Source organism: Salvelinus fontinalis, chromosome 3 (assembly GCF_029448725.1).
Source record: "Salvelinus fontinalis isolate EN_2023a chromosome 3, ASM2944872v1, whole genome shotgun sequence".
NCBI lineage: Eukaryota > Metazoa > Chordata > Actinopteri > Salmoniformes > Salmonidae > Salvelinus > Salvelinus fontinalis.
In genome coordinates, this window is record NC_074667.1 from 39,454,125 (window position 1) to 39,471,905 (window position 17,781).

Genomic DNA, 17,781 nt, shown 5'->3' on the forward strand with positions numbered 1-17,781 from the left:
TGTGTAAGGATGAACCGCCCGCCTACTCTCTCAGAATGTGGGCAGTGAGATATGCAGCTCGTCCTTACTGGTTCAGGGATACAGACAGGCGGTAGAATACAGGAGATAGGGAGTTCTGTAGGCCAATATCTCCCCATTGGCTTGTTAAAAAGCTGTGGGTGCTGCTTGTGGCACTTCCATCTGCTCACCTCCAACTTCACGGCACACACACACACACACACACACACACACACACACACACACACACACACACACACACACACACACACACACACACACACACACACACACACACACACACACACACACACACACACACACACACACACACACACACACACACCACACTCTGTGCCATCCTCAGAGAAGGAAAAGTATTCTCACCACCCTCCACCCCCTAGAACTATTTCCAGTGCCTCCATGACACATGTTGTTGTCTCAGCTCTGATCATACATCATACCTCTAGTCCAGTGGTTCCTAAACTTTTTATAGTCCCGTACCACTTAAAACATTCAACCTCCAACTGCGTACCCCCTCTAGCACCAGTTTCAGCACACTCTCAAATATTGTTTTTTTGTCATCATTGTAAGCCTGCCACACACACAATATACAATACATTTATTAAACATAAGAATGAGTTTTTGTCACAACCCGGCTCGGCAGGGCATGAAGTGACAAAGAGCTCTTATAGGACCAGGGCACAAATAATAATATAATAATAATCAATCATTTTGCTCATTATTTAGCCATCTTACATATAAAACCTTATTTGTTCATGAAAAATTGTGAATAACTCACCACAGGTTAATGAGAAGGGTGTGCTTGAAAGGATGCACATAACTCTGCAATGTTGGGTTGCATTGGAGAGAGTCTGTCTTAAATAATTTTTCACACACAGTCTGTGCCTGTATTTAGTTTTCATGCTAGTGAGGGCTGAGAACCCACTCTCACATAGGTACGTGGTTGCAAAGGGCATCAGTGTCTTAACAGCGCGATTTCCAAGGCAAGAAACTCTGAGCACAGCCCTGACAGAAATCTGGCAGTGGCTTCTGATTAAATTCAGTTTTCACAGAAACGCTTGTTGCAATTTCGATGAGGCTCTCTTGTTCAGATATCAGTAAGTGGACTGGAGGCAGGGCATGGAAGGGATAACGAATCCAGTTGTTTGTGTCGTCCGTTTCGGGAAAGTACAGTACCTACGTAATTGCACACCCAGATCACTCAGGTGCTTTGCTTTAACAAAGTTAACCATTTTCACTGTAGTGTCGAAAACGTCTTTCAAGCCTCTTGGTGGATGCTGCAGTGTACTCAAGTGGCGTCGCGAGCAACTGCTTGCACGTGTGTTACCACTCCACTATGTCTCCCTGTTATTGCTTTTGCGCCATCAGTACAGATACCGACATATCTTGACCACCAAAGTGCATTTGATGTCACAAAGCTGTCCAGTACTTTAAAAATACCCTCTCATGTTGTCCAGGTTTCCAGTGGTTTGCAGATGAGGATGTCTTCCTTAATTGACCCCCCATAAACGTAACGGACATATACCAGGAGCTGTGCCAGGCCTGCCACATCTGTTGACTCATCCAGCTGCATCGCATATAATTCACTGGCTTGTATGCGAAGCAGTAATTGTTTCATAACATCTCTTGCCATGTCACTGATGCGTCATGAAACAGTGTTGTTTGATGAAGGCATTGTCTGTATAGTTTTTTTGGCCTTTTCCCCCAGCATTGTCCCAGTCATATCCGCGGCAGCAGGAAGAATTAAGTCCTGCACAATAGTGTGGGGCTTGCCTGTCCTAGCCAATAGGTAGCTCACCATATAAGACGCTTCTAGCCCCTTCTTATTAATGGTATCTATTGTTTTTATACATGTCTTACTACTCGAAAGTCGTCTTTATTCTCACTCAAAACACTCCCGTGGCTTATTTTTCAAATTGTCATGTTTCATTTCTAAATGTCTGCACAAGAGTGAAGGTTTCCCGCGAGAGAGTAATGGTTAATGTGATTGGATGTTAATTAATCATGGTTGCTGCATATTTGTTGTTGGAGGCTTAAGAGGAGCTCTAGGTCCTATAGCTAAAATGTGATAGATACTGGCTGAGCTATTCACCCTCCTTCTCTCCTTCTCTCCACAGAACTTCAGAGAGGTGCAGACCTGTCAATCACCCTCATCAGCGTCCAGTCAAAGCCAGGAGAAAAGGAGAGGGCAGGGCATGGACTGGCTTGGCCGTTGCTATGCATGAGCGAGTGCCATGGTGTCCATGGAGACCAAGGGCTATACTGACCTCCTGGAGACCAGCGATGGGCAGGGGTCGGGACTTTTGGAGAGAGGGGACGTGTCGGGGACTGAGGAGGGCTGGAGCGTCCCCTTACCCCTGGGCTTCCAGGTGTCCCTCACCACCGTGCTGATGCTGGAGCTGGTGCTCGGCTTCAGCAGCAACCTGACCGTGCTGGTGCTCTACTGCGCCCAGTCCAACCTGGTTGATTCAGTCAGCAACATGGTTACAGTCAGCTTGCACGTGCTGGACATCCTGGTGTGTGTGCTGTGTCTGCCGCTGACCGTGGCGATCATCCTGCTCCCAGTGGACGGTAGTGGCGGGGGCAGCCTGGCTACGCTGTGCTGCTTCCATGAGGCCTGCGTAACCTTCACCAGTGTGGCCACGGCCATCAATGTGCTGGTCATCAGCCTGGACCGCTATGACATCACCGTCCGCCCAGCCACGCGGCTGCTGACTCCGCGACGTGCTGCACTCCTCCTGGCTGCCGTTTGGGCCATATCACTGGCCGTCTTCTTCCTGCCCTTCCTGGAGGGGGACTTCTTCTCAATAGGGTCTGACGCGGAGGACAGCGAGAGTGGAGGAGGGTTGGAGATGAACATGGGGGATCTGATACCTGAGTCTGATTCTGAAGCCCCTACTAGACTGACCCCCACTGGGCAAAACCACACTGGGCTAACCGTCACTCCCTCCACCCCCTCTACTCCATACTACTCCCACCCCCTGCCGCCATTGAGGCAGAACCGAACACTGCTATGTGTGGGTGGGCAGGGCTACCACACGGGCCTGGCCATGTACTACCACCTCCTCCTGCAGGTGCCCTGCTTCTTCATCTCCGTGGTCGTCATGTTGTTCACATACTCCCGCATCCTGCAGGCCCTCAACATCCGCATCGGCACCCACATCAAGAGGGGCCCACGGGCCTCCAATAAGGACTCAGGCTGCAGGATCCGCAGGCGGAGACGAAGGAGGAAGGGGCTGAGTCTGGCCATAGAGGGGAGAGGTTCCTCCAGCCAGAACCAACGCCTCACCCACCCGCCCCTCATCCCATCCCCCAGCTCCCTCCCGCCCCTCTCCTCCATGCCCCTGGTTACCTCTGACAGTGGGGCCACGGGGGTCACCAACACCGCCGCCACCACCCCCAGCGCCACCACCCCAGCGACTCCTAACCCCACTGACGGCATCTCCCCCCCACCAGCGGCGGCGGCAGACCGCCCAGGTGTCCAGGCTTCTGTGTCAGCCATCATCGCCCTAAGGAGGGCCGTGAGGCGCCACCGGGACCGGCGGGAGCGCCAGCGGAGAGTCTTCAAGATGTCCCTGATCATCATCTCTTCTTTCCTGGGCTGCTGGGCTCCTCTGTCCATGGTGAACGTGTTGATACTGTGTCTGGGCCCCAGCGATGGCCTGGTACGTGTGAGGCTCTGCTTCCTGGCCATGGCATACGGCACCACCATCTTCCACCCGCTACTCTATGCCTTCACCAGGCAGAAGCTGCGTAAAGCGCTGAAGACCCATGTCAAGAAGAGGGTGGTGTCCCTGCTGCAGGTGGACCCGGCGCCCAACGGGGGAACTGTTATTCACAACTCCTGGGTGCAGGGGGGTGGACAGAGGAAGGGACGCAAGCCCCGACTGGAGGGCAGTGACGCCACCAGTAACTGCCTAACAGTGGCTGTGAGAGAATGAGGGGCCGTGCAGCTGTGTGTGTGCGTGCGTGTGCAAGCGAGCGTGCATGTGTATCTGGGTGTACAGTATGTGATAGTTGACAAAGGTCACACGACATCATCAGCACCTCCCTCCATCCAGATGTGTGATGATGGCAGGTGGACCCAGAGCTCTAATTAAGATCAGACCTACTCTGTGATCTATGTACACAGCTCATTAGTCCCCCAGTTAACGACAAGATGGCCACTCCTAATCCATGGCAATGCCAAGCTACAAAGCAATATGTGACATCACCTGCGTTGCCGCAACATTAGTTACTGTAGATATACATCCCAGTATAGGTACAGAGCAAAAATCTCCACACACATTGATCAACCTGTTGTCATTCACGGAACAAGTCAACACAATATCTACCTGCACACAGATCTCAATGAGAGTCAATATCCAGTAACAGTTTATCATTTGATTAGTCATGCATTAAAGGAAAAGTTTTTTTTTTTACAACCTTTTTTTACAACCTATTTTTTATGTACTGTAAATGGCATGTTATACAAAGGTCCTGACACCTTTTTTGTGATTTCATGTTTTTTTATTTTTTTTTACTTACCCCAAACAGCAAATTGCTTCCTCATCCTCATTGTGTAGTATGAGGGCCCCGAAGAAAATATGAACAAAGGCTCCAAAAACACCCAAATAAAATAAAACGTTATTTGTTGCATACACATATTTAGCAGATGTTATTGCGGTTGTAGCAAAATGCTTTTGTTCCTAGCTCCAACAGCGCAATAATATATAACAATACACAAAAATGCTAATGAATCTAAAAAGTAAAAGAATGAAATTAAGAACTATAGAAATATTAGGACGAGCAATGTCGGAGTCCAGAGTGTGTGTGTGTGTGTGTTTATATATATATATATATATATATATATATATAAAGTCGGAAGTTTACATACACCTTAGCCAAATACATTTAAACTCTGTTTTTCACAATTCCTGACATTTAATCCTAGTAAAAATTCCCTGTCTTAGGTCAGTTAAGATCACCACTTTATTTTAAGAATGTGAAATGTCAGAATAATAGTAGAGAGAATGATTTATTTCAGCTTTTATTTCTTTCATCACATTCCCAGTGGGTCAGAAGTTTACATACACTCAATTAGTATTTGGTAGCATTGCCTTTAAATTGTTTAACTTGGGTCAAACGTTTCGGGTAGCCTTCCATAAGCTTCCCACAATAAGTTGGGTGAATTTTGGCCCATTCCTCCTGACAGAGCTGGTTTAACTGAATCAGGTTTGTAGGCCTCCTTGCTCGCACATGCTTTTCAGTTCTGGCCACAAATTTTATATAGAACAAACCACCAGGGCTTTGTGATGGCCACTCCAATACCTTGACTTTGTTGTCCTTAAGCCATTTTGCCACAACTTTGGAAGTATGCTTGGGGTCATTGTCCATTTCGAAGACCCATTTGTGACCAAGCTTTAACTTCCTGACTGATGTCTTGAGATGTTGCTTCAATATATCCACATACTTTTCCTACCTCGTGATGCCATCTATTTTGTGAAGTGCACCAGTCCCTCCTGCAGCAAAGCACCCCCACAACATGATACTGCCACCTTCGTGCTTCGTGGTTGGGATGGTTTTCTTCGGCTTGCAAGCCTCCCCTTTTTCCTCCAAACATAACGATGGTCATTATGGCCAAACAGTTCTATTTTGTTTCATCAGACCAGAGGACATTTCTCCAAAAAGTACGATCTTTGTCCCCATGTGCAGTTGCAAACCATATTCTGGCTTTTTTATGACGGTTTTGGGGCAGCGGCCCAGGTTATGTCGATTTCAGGTTATGTCGATATAAGACTCGTTTTACTGTGGTTATAGATCGTTTTGTACCCGTTTCCTCCAGCATCTTCACAGGGTCCTTTGCTGTTGTCCTGGGATTGATTTGCACTTTTCGCACCAAAGTACGTTCATCTCCAGGAGACAGAACGCGTTTCCTTCCTGAGCGGTATGATGGCTGCGTGGTCCCATGGTGTTTATACTTGCGTACTATTGTTTGTACAGATGAACATCGTACCTTCAGGCGTTTGAAAATTGCTCCCAAGAATGATCCTTGGCTGATTTATTTGGATTTTCCATTGATGAGTCACTGAGTTTGAAGGTAGGCCTTGAAATACATCCACAGGTACACCTCCAATTAACTCAAATGATGTCAATTAGCCTATCAGAAGCTTCTAAAGCCATGACATCATTTTCTGGAATTTTCCAAGCTGTTTAAAGGCATAGTCAACTTAGTGTATGTAAACTTCTGACCCACTGGAATTGTGATACAGTGAATTATAAGTGAAATAATCTGTCTGCAAACAATTGTTGGAAAAATTACTTGTGTCGTGCACACAGTAGATGTCCTAACCGACTTGCCAAAATTATAGTTTGTTAACAAGAAATTTGTGGAGTGGTTGAAAAACGAGTTTTAATGACCCCAACGTAAGTTTATGTAAACTTCCGACTTCAACTTCGTGTATATATATTATATAAATAGGTTTTTATATTGATTCATTATTTACATAATTATTCAGACCCTTCGCTTTGAGACTGGAAATTGAGCTCCAGTGCATCCTGTTTCCATTGATCATCCTTGCGATGTTGCTACAAATTGATTGGAATCCACCTGTGGTAAATTCTATTGATTTGATATGATTTTGAAAGACACACACGTGGCCAAAAGTTTTGAGAATGACACAAATATTAATATTCACAAAGTCTGCTGCCTCAGTTTGTATGATGGCAATTTGCATATACTCCAGAATGTTATGAAGAGTGATCAGATGAATTGCAATTAATTGCAAAGTCCCCAAAAAACATTTCCACTGCATTTCAGCCCTGCCACAAAAGGACCAGCTGACATCATGTCAGTGATTCTTTCATTAACACAGGTGTGAGTTGACGAGGACAAGGCTGAAGATCACTCTGTCATGCTGATTGAGTTCAAATAACAGACTGGAAGCTTCAAAATGAGGGTGGGGCTTGGAATCATTGTTCTTCCTCTTTTAACCATGGTTACCTGCAAGGAAACACGTGCCGTCATCATTGCTTGCACAAAAAGGGCTTCACAGGCAAGGATATTGCTGCCAGTAAGATTGCACCTAAATCAACCATTTATCGGATCATCAATAACTTCAAGGAGAGCAGTTCAATTGTTGTGAAGAAGGCTTCAGGGCGCCCAAGAAAGTCCAGCAAGCACCAGGGCCATCTCCTAAAGTTGATTCAGCTGTGAGATTGGGGCACCACCAGTACAGAGCTGGCTCAGGAATGGCAGCAGGCAGGTGTGAGTGCATCTGCACGCACAGCGAGGCGAAGACTTTTGGAGGATGGCCTGGTGTCAAGAAGGGCAGCAAAGAAGCCACTTCTCTCCAGGAAAAACATCAGGGATAGACTGATATTCTGCAAAAGGTACAGGGATTGGACTGCTGAGGACTGGGGTAAAGTCATTTTCTCTGATGAATCCCCTTTCTGAAAGTTTGGGGCATCTGGAAAAAAGCTTGTCCAGAGAAGACAAGGTGAGCGCTACCATCAGTCCTGTGTCATGCCAACAGTAAAGCATCCTGAAGCCATTCATGTGTGGGGTTGCTTCTCAGCCAAGGGAGTAGGCTCACTCACAATTTTGCCTAAGAACACAGCCAGGAATAACGAATGGTACCAACACATCCTCCAAGAGCAACTTCTCCCAACCATCCAGGAACAGTTTGGTGATGAATAATGCCTTTTCCAGCATGATGGAGCACCTTGCCATAAGGCAAAAGTGATAACTAAGTGGCTCGGGGAACAAAACATCGATATTTTGGGTCCATGGCCAGGAAACTCCCCAGACCTTAATCCCAATGAGAACTTGTGGTCAATCCTCAAGAGGCGGGTGGACAAACAAAAACCCACAAATTCTGACAAACTCCAAGCATTGATTTTGCAAGAATGGGCTTCCATCAGTCAGGATGTGGCCCAGAAGTTAGGTCTTGAAAAAGAAGGGTCAACACTGCAAATATTGACTCTTTGCATCAACTTCATGTACTTGTCAATAAAAGCCTTTGACACTTATGAAATGCTTGTAATTATACTTCAGTATTCCATAGTAACATCTGACAAATATCTAAAGACACTGAGGCAGCAAACTTTGTGAAAATTAATATTTGTGTAATTCTCAAAACTTTTGGCCACGACTGTATCTAAGGTCCTACAGTTGACAGTGCATGTTAGAGCAAAAACCAAGCCATGAGGTCGAAGGAAGTGTCCGTAGAGCTCCGAGACAGGATTGTGTAAAGGCACAGACCTGGGGAAGGGTACCAAACAAATTCTGCAGCATTGAATGTCTCCAAGAACTCAGTGGCCTCCATCATTCCTGAATGGATGTAGATTGGAACCACCAAGACTCTTCCAGAATTGGCCGCCCGGCCAAACTGAGCAATCTGGGGAAAAAGGCCTTGGTCAGGGAGGTGACAAAGAACCCAATGGTCACTCTGACAGAGCTCTAGAGTTCCTCTGTGGAGATGGGAGAACCTTCCAGAAGGACCATTTCTGCTGCACTCCACCGATCAGGCCTTTAAGCCACTCCTCAGTAAAAGGCACATGACAGCCAGCTTGGAGTTAAAGACTCTCAGACCGTGAGAACACGATTCTCTGGTCTGATGAAACGTCTGGAGGAAACCTGGCACCATCCCTACGGTGAAGCTTGGTGGTGGCAGCATCATGCTATGGGGATGTTTTTCATTTGCAGGGACTGAGAGACTAGTCAGGATCAAGGGAAAGATGAACATAGCAAAGTATAGTGAGATCCTTGATGAATACATACTCCAGAGCGCTCAGGATCTCAGAATGGGGCGAAGGTTCACCTTCCAACAGGACATGAACCTAAGCACACAGCCAAGACAACACAGGAGTGGTTTCAGGACAATACTTTAAATGTCATTAAGTGGCCCAGCCAGAGCCTGGACTTGAACCCAATCGAACATCTCTGGAGAGGTTTGAAAATAGCTGTGCAGCAATACTCCCCATCCAACCTGACAGAGCTTGAGAGGATCTGCAGAGAATAAATGGGAGAAACTCCCCAAATACAGGTGTGTCAAGCTTGTAGCATCATACCCAAGAAGACTCAATGCTGTAATCGCTGCCAGAGGTGCTTCAACAAAGTACTGAGTAAAGAGTCTGAATACTTATGTAAGTGTGATATGTCAGTTTTTTTATTTGAAATAAATTAGCAAAGATTACAAAAAAATTGTTTTTGCTTTGTCATTATGGGGTATTGTGTGTAAGTTGAGGGGTAAAACCAATTTAATGAATTTTAGAATAAAGCTTTCACGTAACAAAATGTGAAAAAGGTCAAGGGGTCTGAATATTTTCCGAAGGCACTTTATATAGATAGAATATGTAGTATATATGAAGAATAGTATATGTACAGCAATAGTTAAATAGGATAGGCCTTGACCAGAATACAGCATATACATATGAAGTGGGTAAACAGTATGTAAACATTATTAAAGGGACCAGTGTTATGTACATAGGGCAGCAGCCTCTAAGGTGCATGGTAGAGTAACCGGGTTGTAGCCGGCTAGTGACAGTGACTAAAGTTCAGCAAGCCAAATTTCTTCAGCTTCCTGAGGTTGAAGAGTTGCTGCTGCTTCTTCTTCACCACACTGTCTGTTTGGGTGGACCATTTCAGATTGTCAGTGATGTGTACATCCTTTAGAAACTGCAAAGCTCTAAGGATAGTAATGCAGGTCTTTAGATGTTGTACACATGAAATTGTGCCATTCTGAACTTTATCCGCAATGTTATATTCCCTTTTGCGCGGCAGGATCTGTTTCCCCTATCCAGCTGTTTCATTCTCCTTGTAGCCTGCTGCTACAGGTAACTACCAAAATAGAGGAAACACCAACATAAAGTGTCTTAATAGGGCGTTGGGCCACCACACCGGCCAGAAAAGCTTCAAAGCGCCTTAGCTTAGATTCTACAAGTGTCTGGAACTTCCTGTGTGAAAGCACCCCAGCTTTCAATATGCTTTGTATCCCTCATTTACTCAAGTGTTTCCTTTATTTTGGCAGTTACCTGTAGAATAGACCGAGAGGTATCGCTAGAGTTACAACAACATTGAGTATAACATTACATGTAAAGTTCAGAATGACACAATTTCATGTTTACAACATCTAAAGACCTGCATCACTATACTGAGAGCTTTGCAGTTTCTAAAAGGATGTATTTGGGTGTTTTTGGAGCCTTTGTTCATGTTTTGGGGGGGGGGGGGGCCATACTACACAAAGAAGATCAGGAAGTAATTTGTTGTTTGGGGTAAGTTTCTCAAAACATGTGAAATCATGCCTGCACCCTTCTATAACATGCTATTTATATTTTAAAAAATAGAGATTTGGTTGTAACAAAAAAAACTCCTTAATTTCCTTTCTCAAATGATTCTGAATGTTTTACTGTATGTCTTGTGTTTACAAGAGTGTAGTGTGCGTGTGTGTGGTTCTATATAGTTCCAAATAAGGGTTCTTGGGGTTGTAAACATAGCGGATCCTTTTTGGTGCTATCTAGAATCCTTTTTTGAAGGTTCTGTAAAGAACCATGCTTACAGGGTTCTAAATAGAACCTTTATGGTGCTATAAAGAACCATTTCATAAGGTTCTACAGTATATAGCACCACAAAGAGTTCCGCTATGGTAACAACCTTTTTGGGGGCTAATTAGAACCTGTTTTAAATAACCTTTGTCAAAGGTTCTACAAAGAACCTTTTGAAGAACCATACAGGGTTTTATATTGTGGTTAGTAGCCATATGATATTGTTACATTTCCATAAGTGTTAATCCACAAATTGAATCAGGTGTGCTAGCTCCAGAACAGCTCAGGGTCCTTGAGGAGAAAAATAAAAACCACTGATATAGTCAACAGCTCATAGCTGACACAAAACCTTATGTGGGTCTTTCATAAGACATCATTATTGACCAATCTTTTTCTCATATGCATTTACATAATACAACAGATTAGATCAACTGGGATAGCACTCTCAATCATGGTTGCACAAAAAGAGCTGTGCGCAAACCACACCCTAAATATATTCCAATGAGCCGCTGCCCCTACATTTGAATGATCACTAAAAGATGAAAGAACGATTTTCTTAACTGCAAAAAACCATTGAAGGGCTCAAAGGGTTCATTGAGTCATTATGGTTCCACATAGAACCATAACCCTTACCAAAGAACCCTTGAGGAACCCTCTTTTTCTTAGAGGGCAGATGGTTGCACCACTGTGAACCATCCCAGGCTTCAGAGTTAAACAGGTCCTGGAGCAGCATTTGGAGGTTGTTTTCGATCTGTGTCTACCTCCTCCTCAGGGCTTTATATCTAAAATAGACAGCATTATATTGTTATCATTTGTTAATGTTTCATGTGTTAGAATTTGATTTTGTTTATGTATTTTTTACTTTTCTAAACTTAATATTTGAACTTGATTATTGAATGATTTAATTGAAGAAGAAAAAATAGAATTAAAAAACTGGTAATGACTTTTGGATAAAGAACAAGTAGAATGACCTTTATATATACATTACTTTTGTCATGTTTTCAGACCCCTTGACTTCCACATTTTGTTACATTCAATCGTCAATCTACACACACTACCCCATAATGACAAAGCAAAAACATTTTGAGTCTCATTACAAAGGGTCTGATTACTTATGTAAATAAGGTATTTGTGTTTTTTTTTATGTTTAATGCATTTGCAAACATTTCTAAAAACCTGTTTTCACTTTGTCATTATGGGGTATTGTGTGTAGATTAATAAAGATGTTTTATTTATTTAATCAATTTTAGAATAAGGCTGTAACATAAGAAAATGTGAAAAAGTCAAGGGGTCTGAATACTTTCCAAATGCACTGTATCTCCCTCTGAAGCATGTTGAACATATACAGTTACATCATTGCACCAGCCCTCAGTTATTGTGATAGGTATTAGCCTAGTTATAGCCATGAAGTAGGTAGGCTACATACATTACCAGTCAAAAGTTTGGACACACTTACTCATTCAAAGGTTTTTCTTTATTTGTACTATTTTAGAATAATAGTGAAGACATCAAAACTATGATTGTCCTGTTTTTCAACAGGACAATGACCCAACACACCTCCAGGCTGTGTAAGGGCTATTTGACCATTGATGGAAACCTGGCCTCCACAATCACCTCACCTCAACCCAATTGAGATGGTTTGGGATGAGTTGGACCACAGAGTGAAGGAAAAGCAGCCAACAAGTGCTCAGCATATGTGGGAACTCCTTCCAGATGAAACTGGTTGAGAGAATGCCAAGCGTGTGCAAAGCTGTCATCAAGGCAAAGGGTAGCTACTTTGAAGAATCTCAAATATAAAATATATTTAGATTTTTTTTAACACTTTCTTGGTTACTACATGATTCCATGTGTTATTACATAATTTTGATGTTTTTCCTATTATTCTACAATAATAGTGAAGATGAATGAATAGGTGTGTGCAAACTTTTGACTGGTACTGTATGATCAAAAGTTTGGGTAGACTATGTATGGCTCTCAAGTGTGAAGGAACTTTTTCAGTCTCTTTTGTGGGTTACTATAATATAGGTCCTCCTTTTCCCTCCTACTTCATTTTGGAGCCAGACGGAAGGAATTAATTCCTGTGTATTTATATATGTACATGTTCAGGGATGTAAATATTCTAATATCTAGCTCTTAGGGGTTTGAGTGGAAGGATTATTTTGTGTTGCAGCAGTCATCTGCTGACCAGAATATCAGCCGTGCTGAGTGAGAGGGTAAGAAAACAGACATGGAAGAGATCAAACATATAAATGTATTTTGTTTCTGTATGTGCGTATCGTACTGTACATTTATTGCCATGTATATAGAGATAGTATTGTACATGATTTCTATTGTGTTGTTATATTGTGTTTCTTATTAGAACATGACAAAATCTGGAATAATAATTAAAAAAGACTGTGCACATGCCTAAGTGGACACATGCCTTTTCATTTACATAGTGAGTATCTTACACAGAGAGAGGAGCTTGAGTGTGTGTGTGGGAGAGAGAGAGCACTCCCAGTCTCATCATGAACCTGCTCTACTGTCAATCAACTCTGCACAGCACACATTCCATTCCATTTGGGATTTTGGTGTGACCTGATTCATTGTATTGTAGGCTACATGGTTTGCCATTTTCGATTCATGTTAGCTGCTCAGTTAGCCTTGACTGTGGCTCTAAGCATTCAGGAATTGGTGCTGTTCGATGTTTAGTGTGAATAGGTCTTATCGGACCTAAAGGCAGTCAGTATGATGCATGTGATGATTGTTAAAGTTTATCACATATCCTTTATGACCAATCTCAGTTACAATTTGCATGTAGTTGATTACAATCTATGACAGGACTCTGTGAAAAGTGGTTCCTGCAATTAGTCACGTATTTAACCTTTTGACGGCATGGGGCCAACAATATTAATCATTAACAATTATTGACTTGCAATTTCTATGAATATTGCAATGAGATCGACACCAAAAAACCTGTCATAGACAATCGATGTAACACCACTCTTTACATGAGGTAAAATAATACATTTACCATTTGCTGGCTATCGAGTCAAGTTTTTCTAGGATTGTCACTGATTATGTTTTGTGCAGGCTAAGGTAGTGGATGTTGGTTTCTCCCATTGGAGGCCTGGGTTCAGATCCCACCATTGACACTAACACTTGTGGAAAGATTGACCTACCTTGTAGAGATAATATGCACAGCTTGTGTCTCAGCAGTCCAATCTAGCTCAGTCAATAGGAGGACCTGCCAGGTCTGCTTAGCCCTGGACTGACTTTATAATCATCCATTCCAACTGTCCAAATCTGTCACTCTGTCTTTCTACCCCTGACCGTCCTCCCCTTCTGCTACCACGCTCCCTCCTCTCTCTCTTTCTCTGATCCCTAATTTAGAAACTCTGTCCCAGATTCTTACAGTATTTACTGCTGACTGCAGCCACTCCGCTTTTCTTGAATAATAATATATATGCGCCATCCCTCATTCCCTCTCTCCAGTGCTGTGACAATAGGAAGCTAATGAAGATTACTGCTGGTGTTCAGGTAAACTTGTCCTCTACCAACACCTTACATCACTTTACCCTGCAGCTCACTTATCCTCTTAAAATAAAATTCCACACAAAAACCCTCTTTTGGTATTTGTTTCATTAATCCATTGTTGACATAGTCCCAAAATGTTTTGCTTGTAAGCAATCAAGTTTTCAAGATATGTAACTTTCTAAATACTGAAATCATCCCTGTATGATGCATTTTGCATTATATGATGCAAAAAAATAATAATATTTGGACTGTCAACATAGAACTGATGAAACAAATAGCAAAATATTGTTTTTGGTTAGAGTTTTCCTTTAACACCCTCGTTACCTTATTAAAACAGATTGTTAACGTCCAGTATGTTTTGTGTGTGTTTGTGTGTGTGCGTGCATGCATTTGTGTGTGATGTCCAGCATGTTTATGTTTTGTGCGATAAATAAGCAGTATAGATTATTACACCCTATGTTAATCATATTAGTTCCCTTCTCTATACTGCCTCTCCTCCCTCCTCTTCTCTACACCTCACTCTATGCTGTCTCTCCTCCTCCCCTTCTCTAAACCTCACTCTATACTGCCTCTCCTCCCTCCCCTTCTCTAAACCTCACTCTATACTGCCTCTCCTCCCTCCCCTTCTCTACACCTCACTCTATACTGCCTCCCCCCCTTCTCTACACCTCACTCTATTCTGCCTCTCCTCTCTCCCCTTCTCTACACCTCGCTCTATGCTGCCTCTCCTCCCTCCCCTTCTCTACTCCTCACTCTATACTGCTTCTCCTCCCCCCCCTTCTCTACACCTAACTCTATACTGCCTCTCCTCCCTCCCCTTCTCTATACCTCGCTCTATGCTGCCTCTCCTCCCTCCCCTTCTCTACGCCTCACTCTATACTGCTTCTCCTCCCCCCCCTTCTCTACACCTAACTCTATACTGCCTCTCCTCCCTCCCCTTCTCTACACCTCACTCTATACTGCCTACTCCCTCCCCTTCTCTACACCTCACTCTATGCTGTCTCTCCTCCTCCCCTTCTCTAAACCTCACTCTATACTGCCTCTCCTCCCTCCCCTTCTCTAAACCTCACTCTATACTGCCTCTCATCCCTCCCCTTCTCTATACCTCACTCTATACTGCCTCTCCTCCCTCCCCTTCTCTACACCTCACTCTATACTGCCTCCTGCCTCCCCTTCTCTACTCCTCACTCTATACTGCTTCTCCTCCCTCCCCTTCTCTACTCCTCACTCTATACTGCCTCTCCTCCCTCCCCTTCTCTACACCTCACTCTATACTGACTCCCTTCCCTCCCCTTCTCTACACCTCAAACTATACTGCCTACTCCCTCCCCTTCTCTACACCTCAGTCTATACTGCCCCCGCCCCTTCTCTACACCTCACTCTATACTGCCTCCTCCCTCCCCTTCTCTACACCTCACTCTATACTGCCTCTCCTCCCTCCCCTTCTCTACACCTCACTCTATGCTGCCTCTCCTCCCTCCCCTTCTCTACACCTCACCTTATACTGCCTCCTCCCTCCCCTTCTCTACTCCTCACCTTATACTGCCTCTCTTCCCTCCCCTTCTCTACACCTCACTCTATACTGCCTCTCCTCCCTCCCCTTCTCTACACCTCACTCTATGCTGCCTCTCCTCCCTCCCCTTCTCTACACCTCACTCTATACTGCCTCTCCTCCCTCCCCTTCTCTACACCTCACTCTATACCTCCTCTCCTCCCTCCCCTTCTCTACACCTCACTCTATACCTCCTCTCCTCCCTCCCCTTCTCTACTCCTCACTCTATACTGCCTCTCCTCCCTCCCCTTCTCTACACCTCACTCTCTGCTGCCTCTCCTCCCTCCCCTTCTCTACACCTCACTCTATACTGCCTCTCCTCCCTCCCCTTCTCTACACCTCACTCTATACCTCCTCTCCTCCCTCCCCTTCTCTACTCCTCACTCTATACTGCCTCTCCTCCCTCCCCTTCTCTACACCTCACTCTCTGCTGCCTCTCCTCCCTCCCCTTCTCTACTCCTCACTCTATACCTCCTCTCCTCCCTCCCCTTCTCTACACCTCACTCTATACTGCCTCTCCTCCCTCCCCTTCTCTACGCCTCACTCTATACTGCTTCTCCTCCCCCCTTCTCTATACCTCACTCTATGCTGCCTCTCCTCCCTCCCCTTCTCTACACCTCACTCTATGCTGCCCCCCCCCCCTTCTCTACACCTCACTCTATACTGACTCTCCTCCCTCCCCTTCTCTACACCTCACTCTATGCTGCCTCTCCTCCCTCCCCTTCTCTACACCTCACTCTATGCTGCCTCTCCTCCCCCCCTTCTCTACACCTCACTCTATACTGCCTCTCCTCCCTCCCCTTCTCTACACCTCACTCTATACCTCCTCTCCTCCCTCCCCTTCTCTACTCCTCACTCTATACTGCCTCTCCTCCCTCCCCTTCTCTACACCTCACTCTATACTGCCTCTCCCCCTCCCCTTCTCTATACCTCACTCTATACTGCCTCTCCTCCCTCCCCTTCTCTACACCTCACTCTATACCTCCTCTCCTCCCTCCCCTTCTCTACTCCTCACTCTATACTGCCTCTCCTCCCTCCCCTTCTCTACACCTCACTCTATACTGCCTCTCCCCCTCCCCTTCTCTATACCTCACTCTATACTGCCTCTCCTCCCTCCCCTTCTCTACTCCTCACTCTATACTGCCTCTCCTCCCTCCCCTTCTCTACACCTCACTCTATACTGCCTTTCCCCCTCCCCTTCTCTATACCTCACTCTATACTGCCTCTCCTCCCTCCTCTTCTCTACACCTCACTCTATACTGCCTCTCCTCCCTCCCCTTCTCTACTCCTCACTCTATACTGCCTCTCCTCCCACCCCTTCTCTGCACCTCACTCTATACCTCCTCTCCTCCCTCCCCTTCTCTACTCCTCACTCTATACTGCCTCTCCTCCCTCCCCTTCTCTACACCTCACTCTATACCTCCTCTCCTCCCTCCCCTTCTCTACACCTCACTCTATACCTCCTCTCCTCCCTCCCCTTCTCTACTCCTCACTCTATACTGCCTCTCCTCCCTCCCCTTCTCTACACCTCACTCTATACTGCCTCTCCTCCCTCCCCTTCTCTACGCCTCACTCTATACTGCTTCTCCTCCCCCCTTCTCTACACCTCACTCTATGCTGCCTCTCCTCCCTCCCCTTCTCTACACCTCACTCTATGCTGCCCCCCCCCTTCTCTACACCTCACTCTATACTGACTCTCCTCCCTCCCCTTCTCTACACCTCACTCTATGCTGCCTCTCCTCCCTCCCCTTCTCTACACCTCACTCTATGCTGCCTCTCCTCCCCCCCTTCTCTACACCTCACTCTATGCTGCCTCTCCTCCCTCCCCTTCTCTACACCTCACTCTATGCTGCCTCTCCTCCCTCCCCTTCTCTACACCGCACTCTATACTGTCTCTCCTCCCTCCCCTTCTCTACACCTCACTCTATACTGCCTCTCCTCCCTCCCCTTCTCTTTTCCCCCTCAGTCTTTTTACCCCATCTTTCTCATTTCTTATCCACACTCAGGGAAAACATCTGCAGTGCCTGTGGAGGAAGGAAAGTCACCTTGGAGGAGAGGGAGAGAGGGAGAAAGAAAGAAAATGAAGGAAAGACTGGCAAGAAGAGAGGGAGAAGAGCAGTAGAGAGAGAGAGAGAGAGAGAGAGAGAGAGAGAGAGAGAGAGAGAGAG

At 45.2% G+C, this 17,781-nt stretch overlaps 1 protein-coding gene across 1 annotated transcript in view; it reads left to right on the forward strand.

Moving 5' to 3' along the window:
• The window catches only part of LOC129847533 (G-protein coupled receptor 22-like), a 72,843-nt gene extending 59,893 nt beyond the window's left edge, over positions 1–12,950 (forward strand). The window contains exon 2 of the mRNA XM_055915295.1: positions 2,139–12,950. Within this exon, the coding sequence (XP_055771270.1) occupies positions 2,256–3,962 (1,707 nt within the window). The 5' untranslated portion in view covers positions 2,139–2,255 and the 3' untranslated portion in view covers positions 3,963–12,950. The remainder of the gene's footprint in view (positions 1–2,138) is intronic.
• The last annotated feature ends 4,831 nt before the right edge of the window (positions 12,951–17,781 follow it).